Consider the following 15,573-nt stretch of genomic DNA (forward strand, 5'->3'; position numbering starts at 1 on the left):
CATAGCCTTGTGGTTAAAGCATGAGACTAGGATTCAGCAGCTCTGGATGCAATTCACAGCTGTGCAACTAACTGATATTTTGGTTCATTTTGAGTCAACTGGAAACTAACATTTTTTAGTGAACTGTTTTCAGTTACTTATAACTTTGTCTGTTTGGGCTAAAATTTTCCATGTCAGGAATCTGACTCAGGCTGATTTTTTATTTATTTAGAAAATTTCAGACCAAATGGCTCAGCCATTTCCAAGGATTCTGGTGACCTTTTCTTTGAAAAAATCTAGCACCTCCATTTGTTGGAGCACGGACTTGAAATCTGACAGCAGTGGCCTTTGTATCAGATGGCCAAATTTATCCAAGTTATAAATCTTTGAAAAATTGCTGTTTGAATGTGCTCAGTAGACACAACTTAGATTTTGGCAGCTAAATTCCCTGACGATTCTGTTTGCACTGAGCATGCTCCAGCCTGGTGCTGAGTAGGAATTTTCCTGCAATTGCAGCTCTGGGCTCCTACAGGTTCTGTTGGCTCTGGGCACCTGAATGACTGCCTGGCCGGGCCCTGGAAGTGTGGAGGATGAGGCTGTCTGATTCAAATGCAGAGGGGACAAGTGCAAGAGTTGGGTGGGGGTAGAATTTGGAGCATGATATGGGGGGCAGAAACTGGAACTGAAGTCTGGCAGCGGGGAGAGAGAAATTGGGACAGGGAACTATGGGTGGTGGAGACAGGGACTGCAGGCTGGGGTGAGGGAAGACTGCAACTGGCTGGGCAAGGAGATTGGGAGACAGAGAGGGAAAGGAGGAGGGGCAGAAGCCAGTAGGTGGTGGGGAGACTGAAATTGGATAAGGAGCCAGAGGGATTCTGGGACAAGGATTGGGGGAGAAGCACACATAAATTGGAGAAGGAGCTCAGGGAGGGAGATTGGAACTGGGAGCTGGTGCTGAAGGAGAACGTGGATAGGAGTGGTAACTGGAAATCAGGGCTGGGAAGAAAGACAGATTGGATGAGGAGCTGGGAGGGAGGGAACTGGGACTGGCTGGAAAAGGAGACTGGGACCAGGAGAAGGTATGGAGGGGCAAGAGTAGGACTTTCTGGACAAAGAAACTGGGACTGCAGTCAGAAACCTGAAGAGTGCAGACTGGGACAGCCTACGTAATGAGAATGGTGCTGAGAGAAGGAACCGGGAGTGAGAAAGAGACAGGACTGGGACCAGAAACAGGTTTGAAGGGACAATACCGGAAGGGGTCATGCTAGGGACAGCGCTGGCTCCAGGCACCAGCGCTCCAAACGTGTGCCTGGGGTGGCAAGCCGCGGGGGGTGCCCTGCCGGTCCCTGCGAGGGCAGCAGTTAGGAAGCCTTCGGTGGCTTGCCTGCGGGAGGTCCGCTGGTCCCACGGATTCGGCGGCAATTCAGTGGCAGGTACGCCAGAGCTGGGAGACTGGTGGACCTCCCGCAGGCAAGCTGCCTAATCTGCGGGACCAGGGACCTCCCGCAGGCGTGCCGCCAAAGGTGGCCTGACTGCCGTGCTTGGGGCAGCAAAAAAGCTAGAGCCGCCCCTGGCTAGGGAGCAATGTGTAGAAGAGTCTGTGCCAACTCAACCACTCTCCCCCCTTCCAATCCTGGAATGGAACCCAAGATTCCTGAGTCTCACCATTCCTCTCCTGTCAGTATTATCTGTGAAGCCCACTGGAAAAGTGTTTCAACCCTCTCTAGTGCTAAGCCACACTGAGGATGGTGACCTATCAGTGCTATCAGCTACTCCATTAGCTTAAGTAGCAGAGGTCTTTGTAGTTGCTCTAAAGGTTCTAACGCTGCTGATGACCCAAATGGAAATCAGGATGACACATGATGACATTTCTGGTTTTCAGTTTGCTTTTTAAAAAAACTAGGAATTCTCACGCACAAAAACTTGATTAGAAGAACACTATTAAGTTTGCAAAGTCGAGCACTCACAAGTCAGGAAATATCAGAATTAAGGTTTTCTGTGCAACTTTAATTTGGGCCCCATGTACATGTGTGTTATAATACATTCTTCAATTATATCATCACAAGCTCTTTCCCTCCCAGCCCTGCCTCATTTAGTGCCCGGGATGAACCTGCTCTGAGGATAAATAAGGGCTGAGTAGTAAAAAAAAAAAAAAAAAAAAAAGGCTATTGTCTATAGAACCTCTGTCTCATTTGTTGCAGAAGCGGGAAGGTGTGTAGTGAATAAAGCAGGAAACTACAGGAAGGGAAAGGAGGGTCTCAAGGTTAAGGCAGATGAAGGCTGACCTAAAGAACAAGAATCTGTCCCTGCCTTTGTCACAGAATTCCTCTGTGATGCCCGGCAAGTTGCTTAACCCACATTTTTCACAGATAGTTGTATGGGCCTGACTTGGGACTCTGAGACCTATGTGCAGACGTGCTGAGCACTCACAGCTGCAGCTGAAGTCAGTGGGAGCTGTGCTTCGAACATATGCCATAGTAATTACCCTGAAAAGTCAGCTCCTTCATGTTTCATATTGGGCACCTAGCATTCATGGATACTTTTTACAACAATCTTTCTATGCCCTTGTTCCCTCTCTTTAAATGGGGACAATAAGACACACGCATCTCACAGGGAAGCTGTGAAAATAAATGTGTTTGTGAAGCACTCAGATACTAGGGTGATGACCACTACAGAAACCCCCCTGAGGATATTATTAATTCTGTCTGCAGAGCAAGGTTTGAATATTGTGCAGTAAATAAGGCTCAGGGCCACACCCTGAACAATGGGGAGAAAAACAGAACATTGAATAGCTGCTCATTAGCTGAGCACTGCCTGTCCTGTGCAGGAAATGAGGCAGTGTTCTGAGGGAAAAAATAGAATGTGAAAATACAATTAAAGATGATCATAATACTTATGCACAAGGGGACAGAATTAAATTTGCACAGGTATTCTTAATTCTGGCATTTCACAATGTTTGAGTGCCTGATTTTGCAACCTTATTAGTGCTGTTTTAAGGTAGTTCTTTTGTGTATATTATGCATGTACAGTGCTTAGAATATTGAGACTCCAGATGCTAACAGAATGTCAGCAATCATTATAAATGGCTTATTGTTTCAATTAGTGTCCGGACCATGGAGATATCTGCAGCTGTACAGCTCAGAGAACCGCTGCTCACTATGGAATCACTCCATGAAAAGAAACATGGCTGGAACAGTTTCTTGTACCCAATCCTCAGTAAGGAATCCTCTGTTGGTTTTAGTAGGAGACAATAAACAACATTCCTTTATGCGGTTCCCAAAAGATAACCTACAAGAATGCAAAGCTAATACTCTGTTATTTTAATTTAATCATCAGGCATTTATTAAATACAGATTGATAACCAAGCAGTTATACTGTATTTTCCCCAGAAACACATACCAAAATCCACGCAAGAAATGTTTTGGTCAAATACTTTCTTCCCCTCTATGGTATAAGGCCTTTCAAGTAACACGCCAGGCAGTTGCCTCATTGTGCTGGAAAAAAGTAAAGCTTTGGGTTTGTGTGAGCCAGCCAGATTCGGGTCCCCCTCCACCCTCCGTTACAAGCCAAAGCTGAAATATTTCAGCAATGTATTGAAAACGATGCTTTCCAGCGTCAGGGTGCAACGTACTGAGCAACAAGAAAATAGGCCAGAGGATCTGAACTTAGTGAATTGGGCAGCAGATAATACCCGGGGGAAACTACCTGAGCTCACCTTACCCCTCTGCGTCGCGCTCATTACCGCGTATAAACCAACATGCACACGCTCGCCTATCTGCACATGTTGCGTAGTCTCCAAAAAACTGCTGCAAACCTCAGCGCTGAACGCGGACCAGAAATAATAAAATCTACGTGTTCCTTCCCCCTAACCTCTCATTTCCCCCTTAAACCTTATTTTCAAAGGCTCTGGTGGCCACGAAGATGATTGGTGTATGTATCTATGTGCCCTGGAGCTAAGCTGGCTGGGTCAATCAATCAATCAATCAATCAGCGGAGGATCAGTGAGTCTGGGAGGAGAAGTGAAAGGCAAAAAGCAGAGTAAAGGGAAATAAAAGATTTGGGGCGGTTCACACGACATTATCATCAGCAGCTCCCGGGCTGTGTCCTGCAGCTCCAACCCCGCCAGCTGCTGCAGCGCAAGAGGGCACGTGCGAGCGGTGTCGCCGGGTGCTGCCCCGGGGAAGACACATAGGAAAGGGGGCAGGCTCCTTGCCCGTTTTCTCTGTGCTTTTCATTGCCCCGTGGCTGCGCCCGGCGACCCTCCGGTGCCAAGGGAGAGAGGGGCGGCCAAGCGCAGCGGAGACGCGGGGTAGCATCGGATCCGCTCCAGGGAAGCCGAGAAGCGGCACGCCCCGGCCCGGGAGCAGCAGGCGAAGCTTCCCCGCAGCGCGTTGCGCGATCGCAGGGGAACCCGCCCCAAGGCTGGGGAGGCAGCTCCCCGGCCAGAGGTGGGAAGCGCTCGAGCAGCCGGCGAGGGGAGAGGAGCGGAGGGAGCGCACTGTCCCCCAGCCGCGCACTTCAGGGGGTGGGGAAAGAAGCCCTGGGCAAAGGGACCTCCCCGCAGGAGAGACTGAAAAGGAGCCAGAGAAGGGGGAGGGGAAGCGCGAGCCCAAGGAAAGTCCCCCTCCTCCCCCGCCAGCAGCGACTTTGCGGCTGTCCCGACTCCGGATCAAGATGCGGCTCCTCCTGCTGCTGCTGCTCCCCGAGCTGCTACTCCTGGTGCCGGCTCAGAAGTTCTCCGCGCTCACGGTAAGGCAGGCGCTCCCCTCTTCTCCCTCCCATCAGGTGGGCTTACCAGACAAGGACAATCCTCGGAGCTCCCTAGTTGCGGCCAGCGCCGGGAGCGAGTGTGAACAGTTTGGGGGCGCGTAGGGCGCACCCCGAAAACAACAAATCCTGGACCTGATCTCCTCCTCTCTCCCCTCCTAGGTCAGGCTAATACGGAGTTGAATGAAGTGTACAAGTCTTAGAGAGTGGCTCCAGGTGACACTTCCCATGTAGGTTCTCTAACCTGTTCTAGTTCCTGAGCCCAAACCTTCTCAGCCTGTCTTATGTGGACAAGGACTGATGCATTGCTATATATTTCGGTAACTCGGAGGAGAGAGAAAAAATAAGACCCCTTCCCCCCACCCCTTTCCAGCTGACAGTCCCTGTCAGAGATCACGGAAGCTGACTTTAAATAAAGACAGCACTGCATTGCTGTTCACCTTGCCCGTAAAACGAGCACTGGTTAGAGAGAGATGCAAGCTGGAGAAACTAAATAAGAAACCTGCTAGTGGATGATTTCGAATGGGCAAAGTGTGTGAGGGGAAATGATTTAGTAGGTCAGTAACAAGAGAATTCAGCGCTGGAGTTTAGCCACAGATCAGGTAGGCATACAGGTTGAATTGTTGCTATGATGAAGATGGTTACCAGCTGTTCTGTACCATCTGCCGGGGATGACCGGGAGTCATTCCCATTTTTACCGAGGCCAGCCAGGAGCACTCACTGGCTAATGATGAAGACGGACGGATATCAGTCATATTGTACCGTCTGCCATGCAAGACAAATTCCTTCCCCTTTGCTTGTAATGTGCTAGGTAACTTTGCTGCTGCTGAAACGCTTTTCTGAGCCTCTCTGAGACAAGATAAAGTGATGGCGGGGGGGAAAAGAAGAAATAAAACCTTCCCTCTTCTTGTATCTATTTTAGATTGAAAATTCTTCAATGGTTGTCTTCGTGTGTATTGTACAACACAGAACCCAGGGGTAATACTCCATGAAACGTACCATTTGTATTTTCCAAGGAACAAGATTAGTTATTGCAGTTAAATGGAAATTTACTGGGGGTCTCCACAGAGCTTTAGTCTAGTATTATTGCCTTTATTATGTTGCAGAGGAATAACGTTGCACTGAAGGCTGCATTTGGAAATATGTGGATTATCTTTGGTGGACCATTTATTTTTTAAAGTATAAAGCCCCATGAAATGGCCCTCCTTAGCTATTCTGAAGCCCCTGATGCTAAACATGGGATTATGTATAAGGATAGGTGAGCCAAGTCATTAGGATTGCTAAATAAGCCATAATTGCTTCTCTAGCCAAGACATGAGGTTTGCAGCTAATAGCTCAGTTCAGTCTTCTTGTAGAGGTTGTAGTGTTTGCAAAACTATAATTAATGCAATCTGTAGAAATAAAAACATATTCATTAACTGTGTTTTTAAATGAGTGCTTGAATAAACAAAGGGCAGCATACCCATTTTCAGGCAGTGAAGTGCTTGGGTTAAGGATATTCAGTTTGAAGGTTTGCAAAGGCAGATTATTCTATTTTTATCTTAGACTTTCAGACAATGAATGTTTCTATAAGATAGTAAATTTTACACAGTGATATTTTCAGGGGCTTGGAGATGTTGCTCATACCTGAAATTCTTCATAAGGTGTCTTGTCTCCCTATCTAATTTATTGAAAATTATTTGTAGATTAGCAACTGCTAACTGAAACCACAAAGCTCACTCCACTTTTGCAAGCACAGAACATATGAAATCAAGTGGAGTACCATAACACCACTTGGAAAGACTGATTTTTAAACTGCCCTCTCATGGTGAGAGGATTTTTGGGGAAAAAAGTTTTTCTTTTCTTATAAACATTTTAAATGATTGTGAAGTAGAATGATGACCAATCTTAATTGTTCCATGTAACAGCAATTTCTATTATATAACATCTTTCATCCCAAAGGATACACTGTCAATGAAATTCAGCCATTTCTGGGGAGATGGATGATAGCTCTACTGAAGTGGAGGAAGTGAAAGTTTCGCCAAGGAGATTGGGATAAATCACTGTCTTATGTGAATGTAATGTGTCATATAAGGCAAATATAACTTTGGTTTCACCTGAAAGACCTCCCTCTCCCAAATAAACTGTATGGCACTCAATTTATATACCTTGGAAGGATGAAAAGCTTAGTCAATTCTGAAGGAATTTGAACTTGTGCTTCCAGAGGGGTATTGAAGTTTGAAACTTGATGGTTAGGTTTGATCTACATTAGGCTTCTCACTGGTGGCAACCTGCTCTGGTATAGCTGCAACAGTGCTCATTCCTGGAGGAAGTGAACCTAAGCCAGTTCTTCACAGCACTCCCTGTGGATGTGCTCTCACAGAGCTGGCCACCAAACATGTCACTGTTTACATTAGAAACCTTTAATCCATAAAGTCAGTAATAAACGCCTGGCTGCACATAGTCTGCAAACAGAAAATGTTAATCTTGTAAAAATTTCTCATAAAAATAAACCTTGGGTCTTCAGTTTTGGTACCACATAGGGGATGTGTGTGTTATTCCTACAAAATATTTGGAGACATTCCTTATTAAAATGGAAAGTGAAATATCACAGCAACAGGTAGCTCAATCCTAAATCATTCTGTATTCTTCCTTACAGTCATTTGACTTGTAGTTCACAGAGTGTATCAATATGATAGTTAGGGTATGGCTACACTTGCAGCTGTAGAGTGCTGGGAGTTACAGCTGTCTTCGTACAGCTGCGTAGGGAAAGCACTGCAGTGTGGCCACACTGACAGCTACCAGCGCTGCAGTGTGGCCACATTTGCAGCACTGTTGGGAGTGGCTGAACAGGCATTCTGGGATACCTCCAAATACCTTTGGAGGCTAATTTACAGTGCTTTTGGTGGCCACACTGGCGGAGCAGCGCTGCATCACCAGCACTGCAATCATTATACCCCAGGCAGAGCAGGAGTACAGCCAACGCTGCCGCCAGGGAGATGCAGCGCTGTATGTGCCTTGCAAGTGTGGACAATGAGTAAGTTGCAGCGCTGTAAACCCACCACCAGCGCTGCAACTCTCCAGTGTAGCCAAGCCCTTAGTTATTTTTCTCCAGTTATGTGCTCTTCACTCCTTATTTCTTAATACATTAGGGACACTGACTTCCCTGAGGTACTGATACAAAGACATGCATTTTCATCTCTAGCACTTCTCAGAAATGTCAATAAGTGTTGTGTGTGAACCGAACCTGGGATATTTGGGCCAATACATGTGTGTGAATGGGAGTGAAGGGAAGTGGAGGACAGGCATGAAGGGAAGTGGTTTGTTTTTTTTTTACTCGCTGCATCATTCTACAATGCTAGGTTATCTTCCTCTGCATATAGGGCACCCATCTCTTTTCCATGTGGCAAATGAAAGCTGCCCACCAACATCACGGCTGGGGGAGTAACTAACAAAGGCCAACATTTTCAAAAGTGGCCACAGATTATAGGTATGTAACTTGACACACCATTGTCCTGAGTTTCACAAGAGCTGAGTACCTACAATTCACATTGAACTCAGCAGGAACTGAGTGCACTCAGCACTTCTGATAATTAAGCCTCAGGTGTTTTAGACAAAAATCAGAGCATGTAGAATCAGTGGCCAGTTTTAAAAATGTGGCTCCATGGATCAGAATTTTCACTCTCTCTTATTTAACAGCTTTAAGGCTCTAGATTTAAAAGAGAATTTGACAGTGTCGAGGGTCAGTTTTTATGTTTGGATCTGACAAAATAGGAATTCTAGGTTTTTTGTTTTAACTTATTTCCCTGGTAGCCCCAGAAGCAGAGCAAATATTGCTTTCAAACAAGAGTCTATTGTCTGCTTCCATTTAATTAGGAATACATTCTTCAATTAAAATTCCCTTAGGGGAAATAAAAAGCCCAGGGCTTAAATTAAATGGAAAAAATGATTTTGCAAAACTTGAAGTTTCACAAAACCCCAAAGGGAAAAGTTCTAAAGGTTTCACACAACTCATAACTCCAGTGGGTTCCCCAGTCCCTGGTAACCAACCTCATTTGTGGCTCCAGTGCTGAGCCACGGCTGGCTTCTAGTCATTGTGTAACTATGTGGCTTTCGAATGCCTTGACACCAGCAGCCAAACTGATTTCTGATGTGCACAGGAGTCAAAGACCACCACTGCATCCAAAGTTATAATCTGGTCCTTAAAATTATTTCAATCTTGCCGAGCTCTTGGCCTGTTCTCGTTCTAAGACTGCCTGTGCCAAGGTTTCTCCTGAACTCATCTCCTGTGAAACATCGTGTTGCAGTGCCAGCTGAGTATGAATAAGGGGTGGGGGGGAATATCTATCCTATTAAACTGTCAACTACTAGCTGAGCCATTGGGCTGGGGGGAGATTTTTATGAACAAACATTGGAAGCAGAACACTTTTCCTTTTGGGAAGCTGGGGTGGGAGCTATTTCATAAGTACACTATTTTAGGGAACATCTAGATAAGAAATTGTTCAATGTGGAGGGGTTGTAACCAATGTAGCTCCTTTTCCCTCTGTCAAACACCACTATACAAAGTCCTTACCTTCTAAAAAGAACTAAAACTTTGTTCTGGAAACACTTCTATGGAATGACAGGTGGGATTCTGCAACTCTTGCAGTACATTACTAGAATATTTTCATGGTTTATTACTTTTGTTATGGCATATAATATTTATTTAGCGTCACTAATCTCCTATCTATACCTATATCTATCTCCTTACTGAAATATATTGGTAGATGAGAGAACAGAACTAGGCTGGCATGATTCCAGTAAGGGCAGTCACATATTATGGATCTAGGTACTTTTGCGTTGAAATACAAAGCTTAAATGTACACTCCATCTTTCTCTAGTTTAAGTAACACTTAAATTACTGCAAGGATCCTGAACTGAAAACACGGGGCATCTTTAATGCTATGTTTTTAGAACTATCAGTTCAGCTTATATCTTAGCTGGACTTTTGTGTGTCTGTGTATTAATAGGATGCAAGTGTTTCTTATTTGAAAATATTTGCATTGTTCCTAATGTACCACAAATATTTAATTTTATGCCCAAAAGACATGCAGAATCATGTTTGTCTTTCAATTGAATATCAATTTTAGAGCCTACCAGAAAAGAAAATTCTTGTTTGCATCTGGAGAAATCTCTTACTGAAATGTACACCTCGGCCTGTCAAAAGTTTCTTTCATCAGATGCTGAATATTTCAAGGAACAATCGTTTTCTTTTTCTCCCTAGGCACATGCTTCGTGAGTATTCAATAGCATTTAATGCCCTGGATAGGTTCCACAACACTCACCAATATAAGATGGACCACTAAGGTAGTTGAATAGAGGGAAGCTAAACACAATCAAAGCTTTCCAAGTTAGGGACTCATTTGGATGGCGCCTACAAAACCCAAACATTTGGAAAAAAGTTACTTTAATTGTGACTCAAAACCAAGACCATAAATAAAACTGTAAGTGGCTCCAGATCCTAACAGCATTGTTAGAGCAAATGGGCATTGATGCAACAAAGGGTACATCAGTTCCAAAAATAAAACACTCTCAACAGTGCCTCCCTACAATAAACTTTCAAGACACTTCTCACTGTAAAAAAACTAACAACAGGGTTATTATTAAAAAGGTCAGAGGAACTTTAGATTGTGTTAGAAGTCATTTTTATGCACGCAGCCAACAAACACAGTCCCATTTAATGTGAAGTGAATAATGTAGATGTCAGGTTGACTGCATACTGGGAATGTTTTAAAACTGAAGGGGGCGGTTTACAGGGAAAAAAACATATATAGAAAGATAAATTTATGAAAGGCCCTCCAGTCCATTTTGCTGCTTCCTTTCATTCCCTGTCCTGAGAGGTAGTCAAAAGGAGTCATAGCACTAGTGTGTTCTTTTTAACTGTGGGCAAACCTCCAAAGCTTTGGAGGTTTCGTTCATTTTGGAGGAACATCCAAAAATGTAGATACTTATCCAAAGCTTATCTGAACCTCACTGGTTTGGAAACCAGTCTAGAAACCTCTTCAGGCTCTCGCTTGCTCAGGAGTTTGCTAGTGTTTCCAGTATTTTGGCCAGGCCAGAGTTACCACAAGAGCAGCTGTTTTCATGATATTTTGGTACTTCACCTTTCTGTCATGCTCAAGACCAGGAAGTGGAGAGGGACCTGAAAATTAATAACCAACCTAGGGAGTCAAGAGAACTATTTTTAGATTGCAAATGAAGGTTTGAGTTTGGTTCAGGAGTATCGATTTTTATTTGAACTGCTTCATATGCTCTTGATAGAGCTGTGTGGAGGGTGGAAATTGTGTTTCACGAAGGATCTAGGGATTTCAGAATCTGGTTTTGTTATGATTAGGAACAAAAACTGAAAGTTTGGACATTTTCTGCATAGGAAAACTCTGCAAAATTTGTTTGTCAATCAAAGCCTTTCATTTTGATTTAGACTTTGATTTTGTTTTATAATATATAAAATAAAAATGTTTTGAAATGACAGGTAGTTTCAAAACTAAAAACCTTTTTGACTATCATGTCAGAATAGGATTTGCAATATTGTGAGAACTTTTCTTTTTTTAAGGGGAGAGGACACACAATGAAATTCGGTCAATATTAACCCAATTTTGAAAAATGTTTACACAACAGAATATCATATTCTAATAGAATTTGGTTCCATCAATGTTTCTCTGACTAGCTCTGTTTCCTGACCGGCACCCACCCCTTTCATTTCACTTGCAGGACTGAAAGCACCTTCTACATACTGACAGTGATTATTGTTTCGAAAAAAGAAAAAGTTTAGGAAAAGCTTGCAATCTGTTATATGCTGACATTACATGACATAATAAGTACTAAAGACAAGGAAAGATGACTGAAAATACAGCAAAAATTTAGAAATATTTGTGCAGATTACAGATCAGCAAACAATCCTACTTGGTTACAAGGGCAATAATGGCTGAAATGGGGGCAAATTCTCAATGTAGCCAAGGCCAGAGGGGCCACATCTAGGAAGAGAGGCTAGTGGAATCTCCATGCCCATTAATTCCTTGGCCTTACTGTCAAGGTTATCCATTAACTATGTCAATTGATACGGCGTTTTGTGTGATATGGCCAGCTAGTCACTTGGTATGGTCTGAGTTTCCTGACATCACAGCCCCAAAGAAGAATAGGTAACACAGCACCACTCATTGGCACAGAATCACTAGAGTAAGATTCTTAGTGCCATGGGTGCAATTAGCAGCCTGAAATTTTAATCAGCATTTAGAGAATAGATTTTTTTTTGCAAACCGTAAACTTAAGTAAATAAACTGACTTAAGACAATTTTTTTTTAATTTTCAATTTTAGTTTTCAGAGATGATGAGTTGGTATTTTATCAGCTGATGAAGATTCAAGACAGTAGAAATGGCATCACAGAATCATTGTTAGGGCCACAAGAAACATAAGAACAGCCAAACTGGGTCAGACCAAAGGTCCATCTATCCCAGTATCCTTTCTGCCAACAATAGCCAATGTCAGGTACTTCAGAGGGAATGAACAGAACAGTCAATCATCAAGTGATCTATCCCGTGTTGTCCATTCCTAGCATCTCGCAAACAGAGGCTAGTGACACATCCCTGTCCATCCTGGCTAATAGCCATTGATGGACCTATTCTCCATGAATGTATCTAGTTCTTTTTCGGATCTGGTTATAGGCTTGGTCTTTACAGCATCCTCTGGCAAGAAAAACATTGACTAACATATCAGAGGTAGCCACCTTAGTCTGTATCCACAAAAACAACAAGGAGTCTGGTGGCACCTTAAAGACTAACAGATTTATTTGGGCATAAGCTGGAGCACCCATGGGGAAAAACTAGTGGGTGCTCTGCACCCACTGGCAGCCAAGTTCCCCTCCCCCCCACCCAACCTCCTCCTTCCCCCCCACTGAGCGCACTGCGTCCCTGCTCCTCTGCCTATCTCCCAGCGCTTCCTGCCTGGTTGCTGCCAAACAGCTGTTTGTCAGCATTAGCGGGTTCTAGTAGGGAAGGGGAAGAGTGGGAACATGGCACGCTCAGGGGAGGAGGCGGGGAAGAGTTGGGGCTGCGGCAGGGATCTGGGAAAGGAGTTTAAATAGGGACAGGGAGGGGGTGGAGTTGGGGCAGGGACTTTGGTGAAGGGGTTGGAATGGGAGCGGGGCCTCATGGAAGGAGTGGAGTGGGGATGGGCCTGGAGGTAGAGAGGGAGTTGAGCACCCAGGGGAAAGCGGAGAAGTTGGCACCTATGTCCATAGGCACAGCCGCCCACAGCTTCCAGTGGCCACGGTTCTCCATTCCCAACCAATAGGAGCTGTGGGAGATGGACTAGTGAATCAAAAGCAGAGTGGCAGGGTGCAGCACAAAAGACAACTGCATCTTGATGTGAGGTGTGTGTGTCACTTGAGGAGTTTCTTTATTTTCTACTCCTATCTAGGAGGGAGTAAAGGAGATGGGGTGTGGGGGTTAGGCTTAGAAGTTATTCTGGGGGAGGAGGAGAGACGGGCAACACCTTTTTGGATTCACAACCCATTTGACCGTAATCCACATCTGTAAAGAGAAGTGAATTTACCCAGTGCACATGTACCGAACTGTCTCAGCATGGGGAAGGTGCATGTAACCAATGTAAGCTGAGCTCTATTTTCTGAATACTGGATGTAAATGTTTGGTTGCCTACATACCAGAAATGCTTTGAGATTGGAATTAAAGTTCCAACACAGGGAATTTCAAAAGTAGAATCTTTTTTAAAGTAAAGCCATTGTAATAGGTTTCATACAGACAGAACTATGCTTTATTTGCTTTTCTCATTTCCTACTGTTATATGAATACATCTATTCTCCTTTTTGAGATTTGGAAGTGAATTTAGTGCTTTTGAAAGGAAAAAAAAAAAAAAGACAGCGCTAAAGCCAGGCATGGCTAAAGAAGATACACTGGAAAGCTTTGCTAGACAGCTCCAACAGCGGACTTAAATCCTCCTCAACAGCAGTCCTGCTATCCAAGTCTCAGATGACACTTGGAACTGCCAAATACACTTAGTTGAGTAATTTTTACTTAAAATGCACAAAAAACTAAAATCTTGAGAGCAAAAGGGAAAAAACACATTTGTTTCGGGAAACCAAATAGGAATAAGACAGTGCCTTCTCAAGTGTAGGGTTAGTGCATTAATCTACATGGGGCCAGATTCCAAACACATTCACACCAGTGGCCAGTACAATTCCAAAGTAACTCCAGTATATCTGGTTTATGGTCTCTGCAGGGTTCTAGTTAATGAAATACTGCCCTGATGGACACACTGTGTTGCCCCAATGGTGCTGCATAGTCTTGGTCCAGACAGAATGTGCCTATTACATGTGCTGAGATTATATGAGACTAATTATACTGATCTTTTTTTAAAAGTCAATTTATCAAATGTTTAGATGAACATTAGCCAGTCAGTTATCATTACAGTACATATACTATAATACACATTATAAAAAACTACCCTTAAAGTATGCATAGGGATTAAAAACACAGAGGACTGTGATTGGAACATACATGCGTATGTGTCATGTTATGTATCTCTGCTATGTTTGATAGGATTTCATTTTGGAGGTAGATGTCAAAGACCTCGGAGACTCAGGATAAAATCCTCTCTGTATAGCCAGGTGGTATCACTCATCTAGCATCCTAAAGGGCAGGCAGGTCACACACATCTTCCTTTGAGGCCAACCTCTATGGCACTTCATGAATCAGCCACTGGAGGGAACCCAAGAACAACATTGATCAGTTCAGTCATCTGTGTTGGGGCGGAGGGTGACAGTGTCAAAATTCCTCTCTCCACCATGCAATAGGAGTGCCAGAGACACACCTCACTGGGAACCTCAGTGCCCAGTACTTGCAGCTCCACTTATCATCAAGTGGGACACACGAAAGACAGTATCAAAGGAATCTTAAAAATTTGAGATTTCTCTCTTTAAATAGAAGAACTTCTGTAACTTTAGTGCCACGATTCTCCGGAACATGAACCATTTACAGTAATAAGAATAAGCTAACAGCAGGCTAGTATGGCACAGAGGAGAATTATGGGCTAAACTGAGAGCTGTCCCTTATACTGTGCTACATTTTGAGGTGTTCAACCTATTGAAAAGGCATGTGGGTGGCTCATAAAATGTTTATTGCATATATCAATTGGCGTTCGTTTTGAAGCATTTACTTACAGGACTTTGAGTGTGGTAAGAGAAAAAGAGAACTTATTTTCCACACTGCATTTAATAGGATTATGTTTCAAGCAGCATTATCTCAGGAAGGCAGGTTTCAAGCATGTCAAAACATTTTAGGGATTTCAGCCTGAGTGGATTTAGTTGCAAATCTGAACTTTGCACAGGAGAGTTTATCTTTCCATTGCTTTTCCAAAGAGGCGTCATAAATTACATTTCTGAAGAAACAAAGCTTTTTGAAAGAGGAGTTCATCTGGTAAATTCTTCCTCTGTTTAAGTTCCCTTTCCTTGTCATGTCATGCACTACACAGACAGTGACATAAGCAGATGCTGAAGGACTCTCCAAGCAATGTCTGTGTCATTACCTGATGATAGAACCTCATAACACAATTATAGGTCAACATACAAGCACTGACAGTGCTATTTCCTTCAAAAGAGGAAAGGCAAAATGTAATGAGCGCAGTTCTCCATCGTCCTGCACCTTGTCCAGTCATTTACACCAGTGTCAGATGGGTGTAAACCACTTCCACCAGTCTGATGTGGTAGTATTTTACACCCACTAGGCACTGGAACTCCTGGTGCAGGGCGACAGAGAATCAGACCAGGTCCTTAACACTAGATAGAAGAAGCAGAA

The 15,573-nt window shown here is 43.8% G+C and overlaps 1 protein-coding gene across 1 annotated transcript in view; it reads left to right on the top strand.

Annotated features, from left to right (window-relative positions):
* The first annotated feature begins 4,085 nt into the window (after positions 1 to 4,085).
* Positions 4,086 to 15,573, top strand: part of SMOC2 (SPARC related modular calcium binding 2) — a 170,180-nt gene continuing 158,692 nt past the window's right edge. The window contains exon 1 of the mRNA XM_030556794.1: positions 4,086 to 4,728. Within this exon, the coding sequence (XP_030412654.1) occupies positions 4,654 to 4,728 (75 nt within the window). The 5' untranslated portion in view covers positions 4,086 to 4,653. The remainder of the gene's footprint in view (positions 4,729 to 15,573) is intronic.

The sequence above is a fragment of the Gopherus evgoodei genome, chromosome 3 (genome assembly GCF_007399415.2).
Source record: "Gopherus evgoodei ecotype Sinaloan lineage chromosome 3, rGopEvg1_v1.p, whole genome shotgun sequence".
NCBI lineage: Eukaryota > Metazoa > Chordata > Testudines > Testudinidae > Gopherus > Gopherus evgoodei.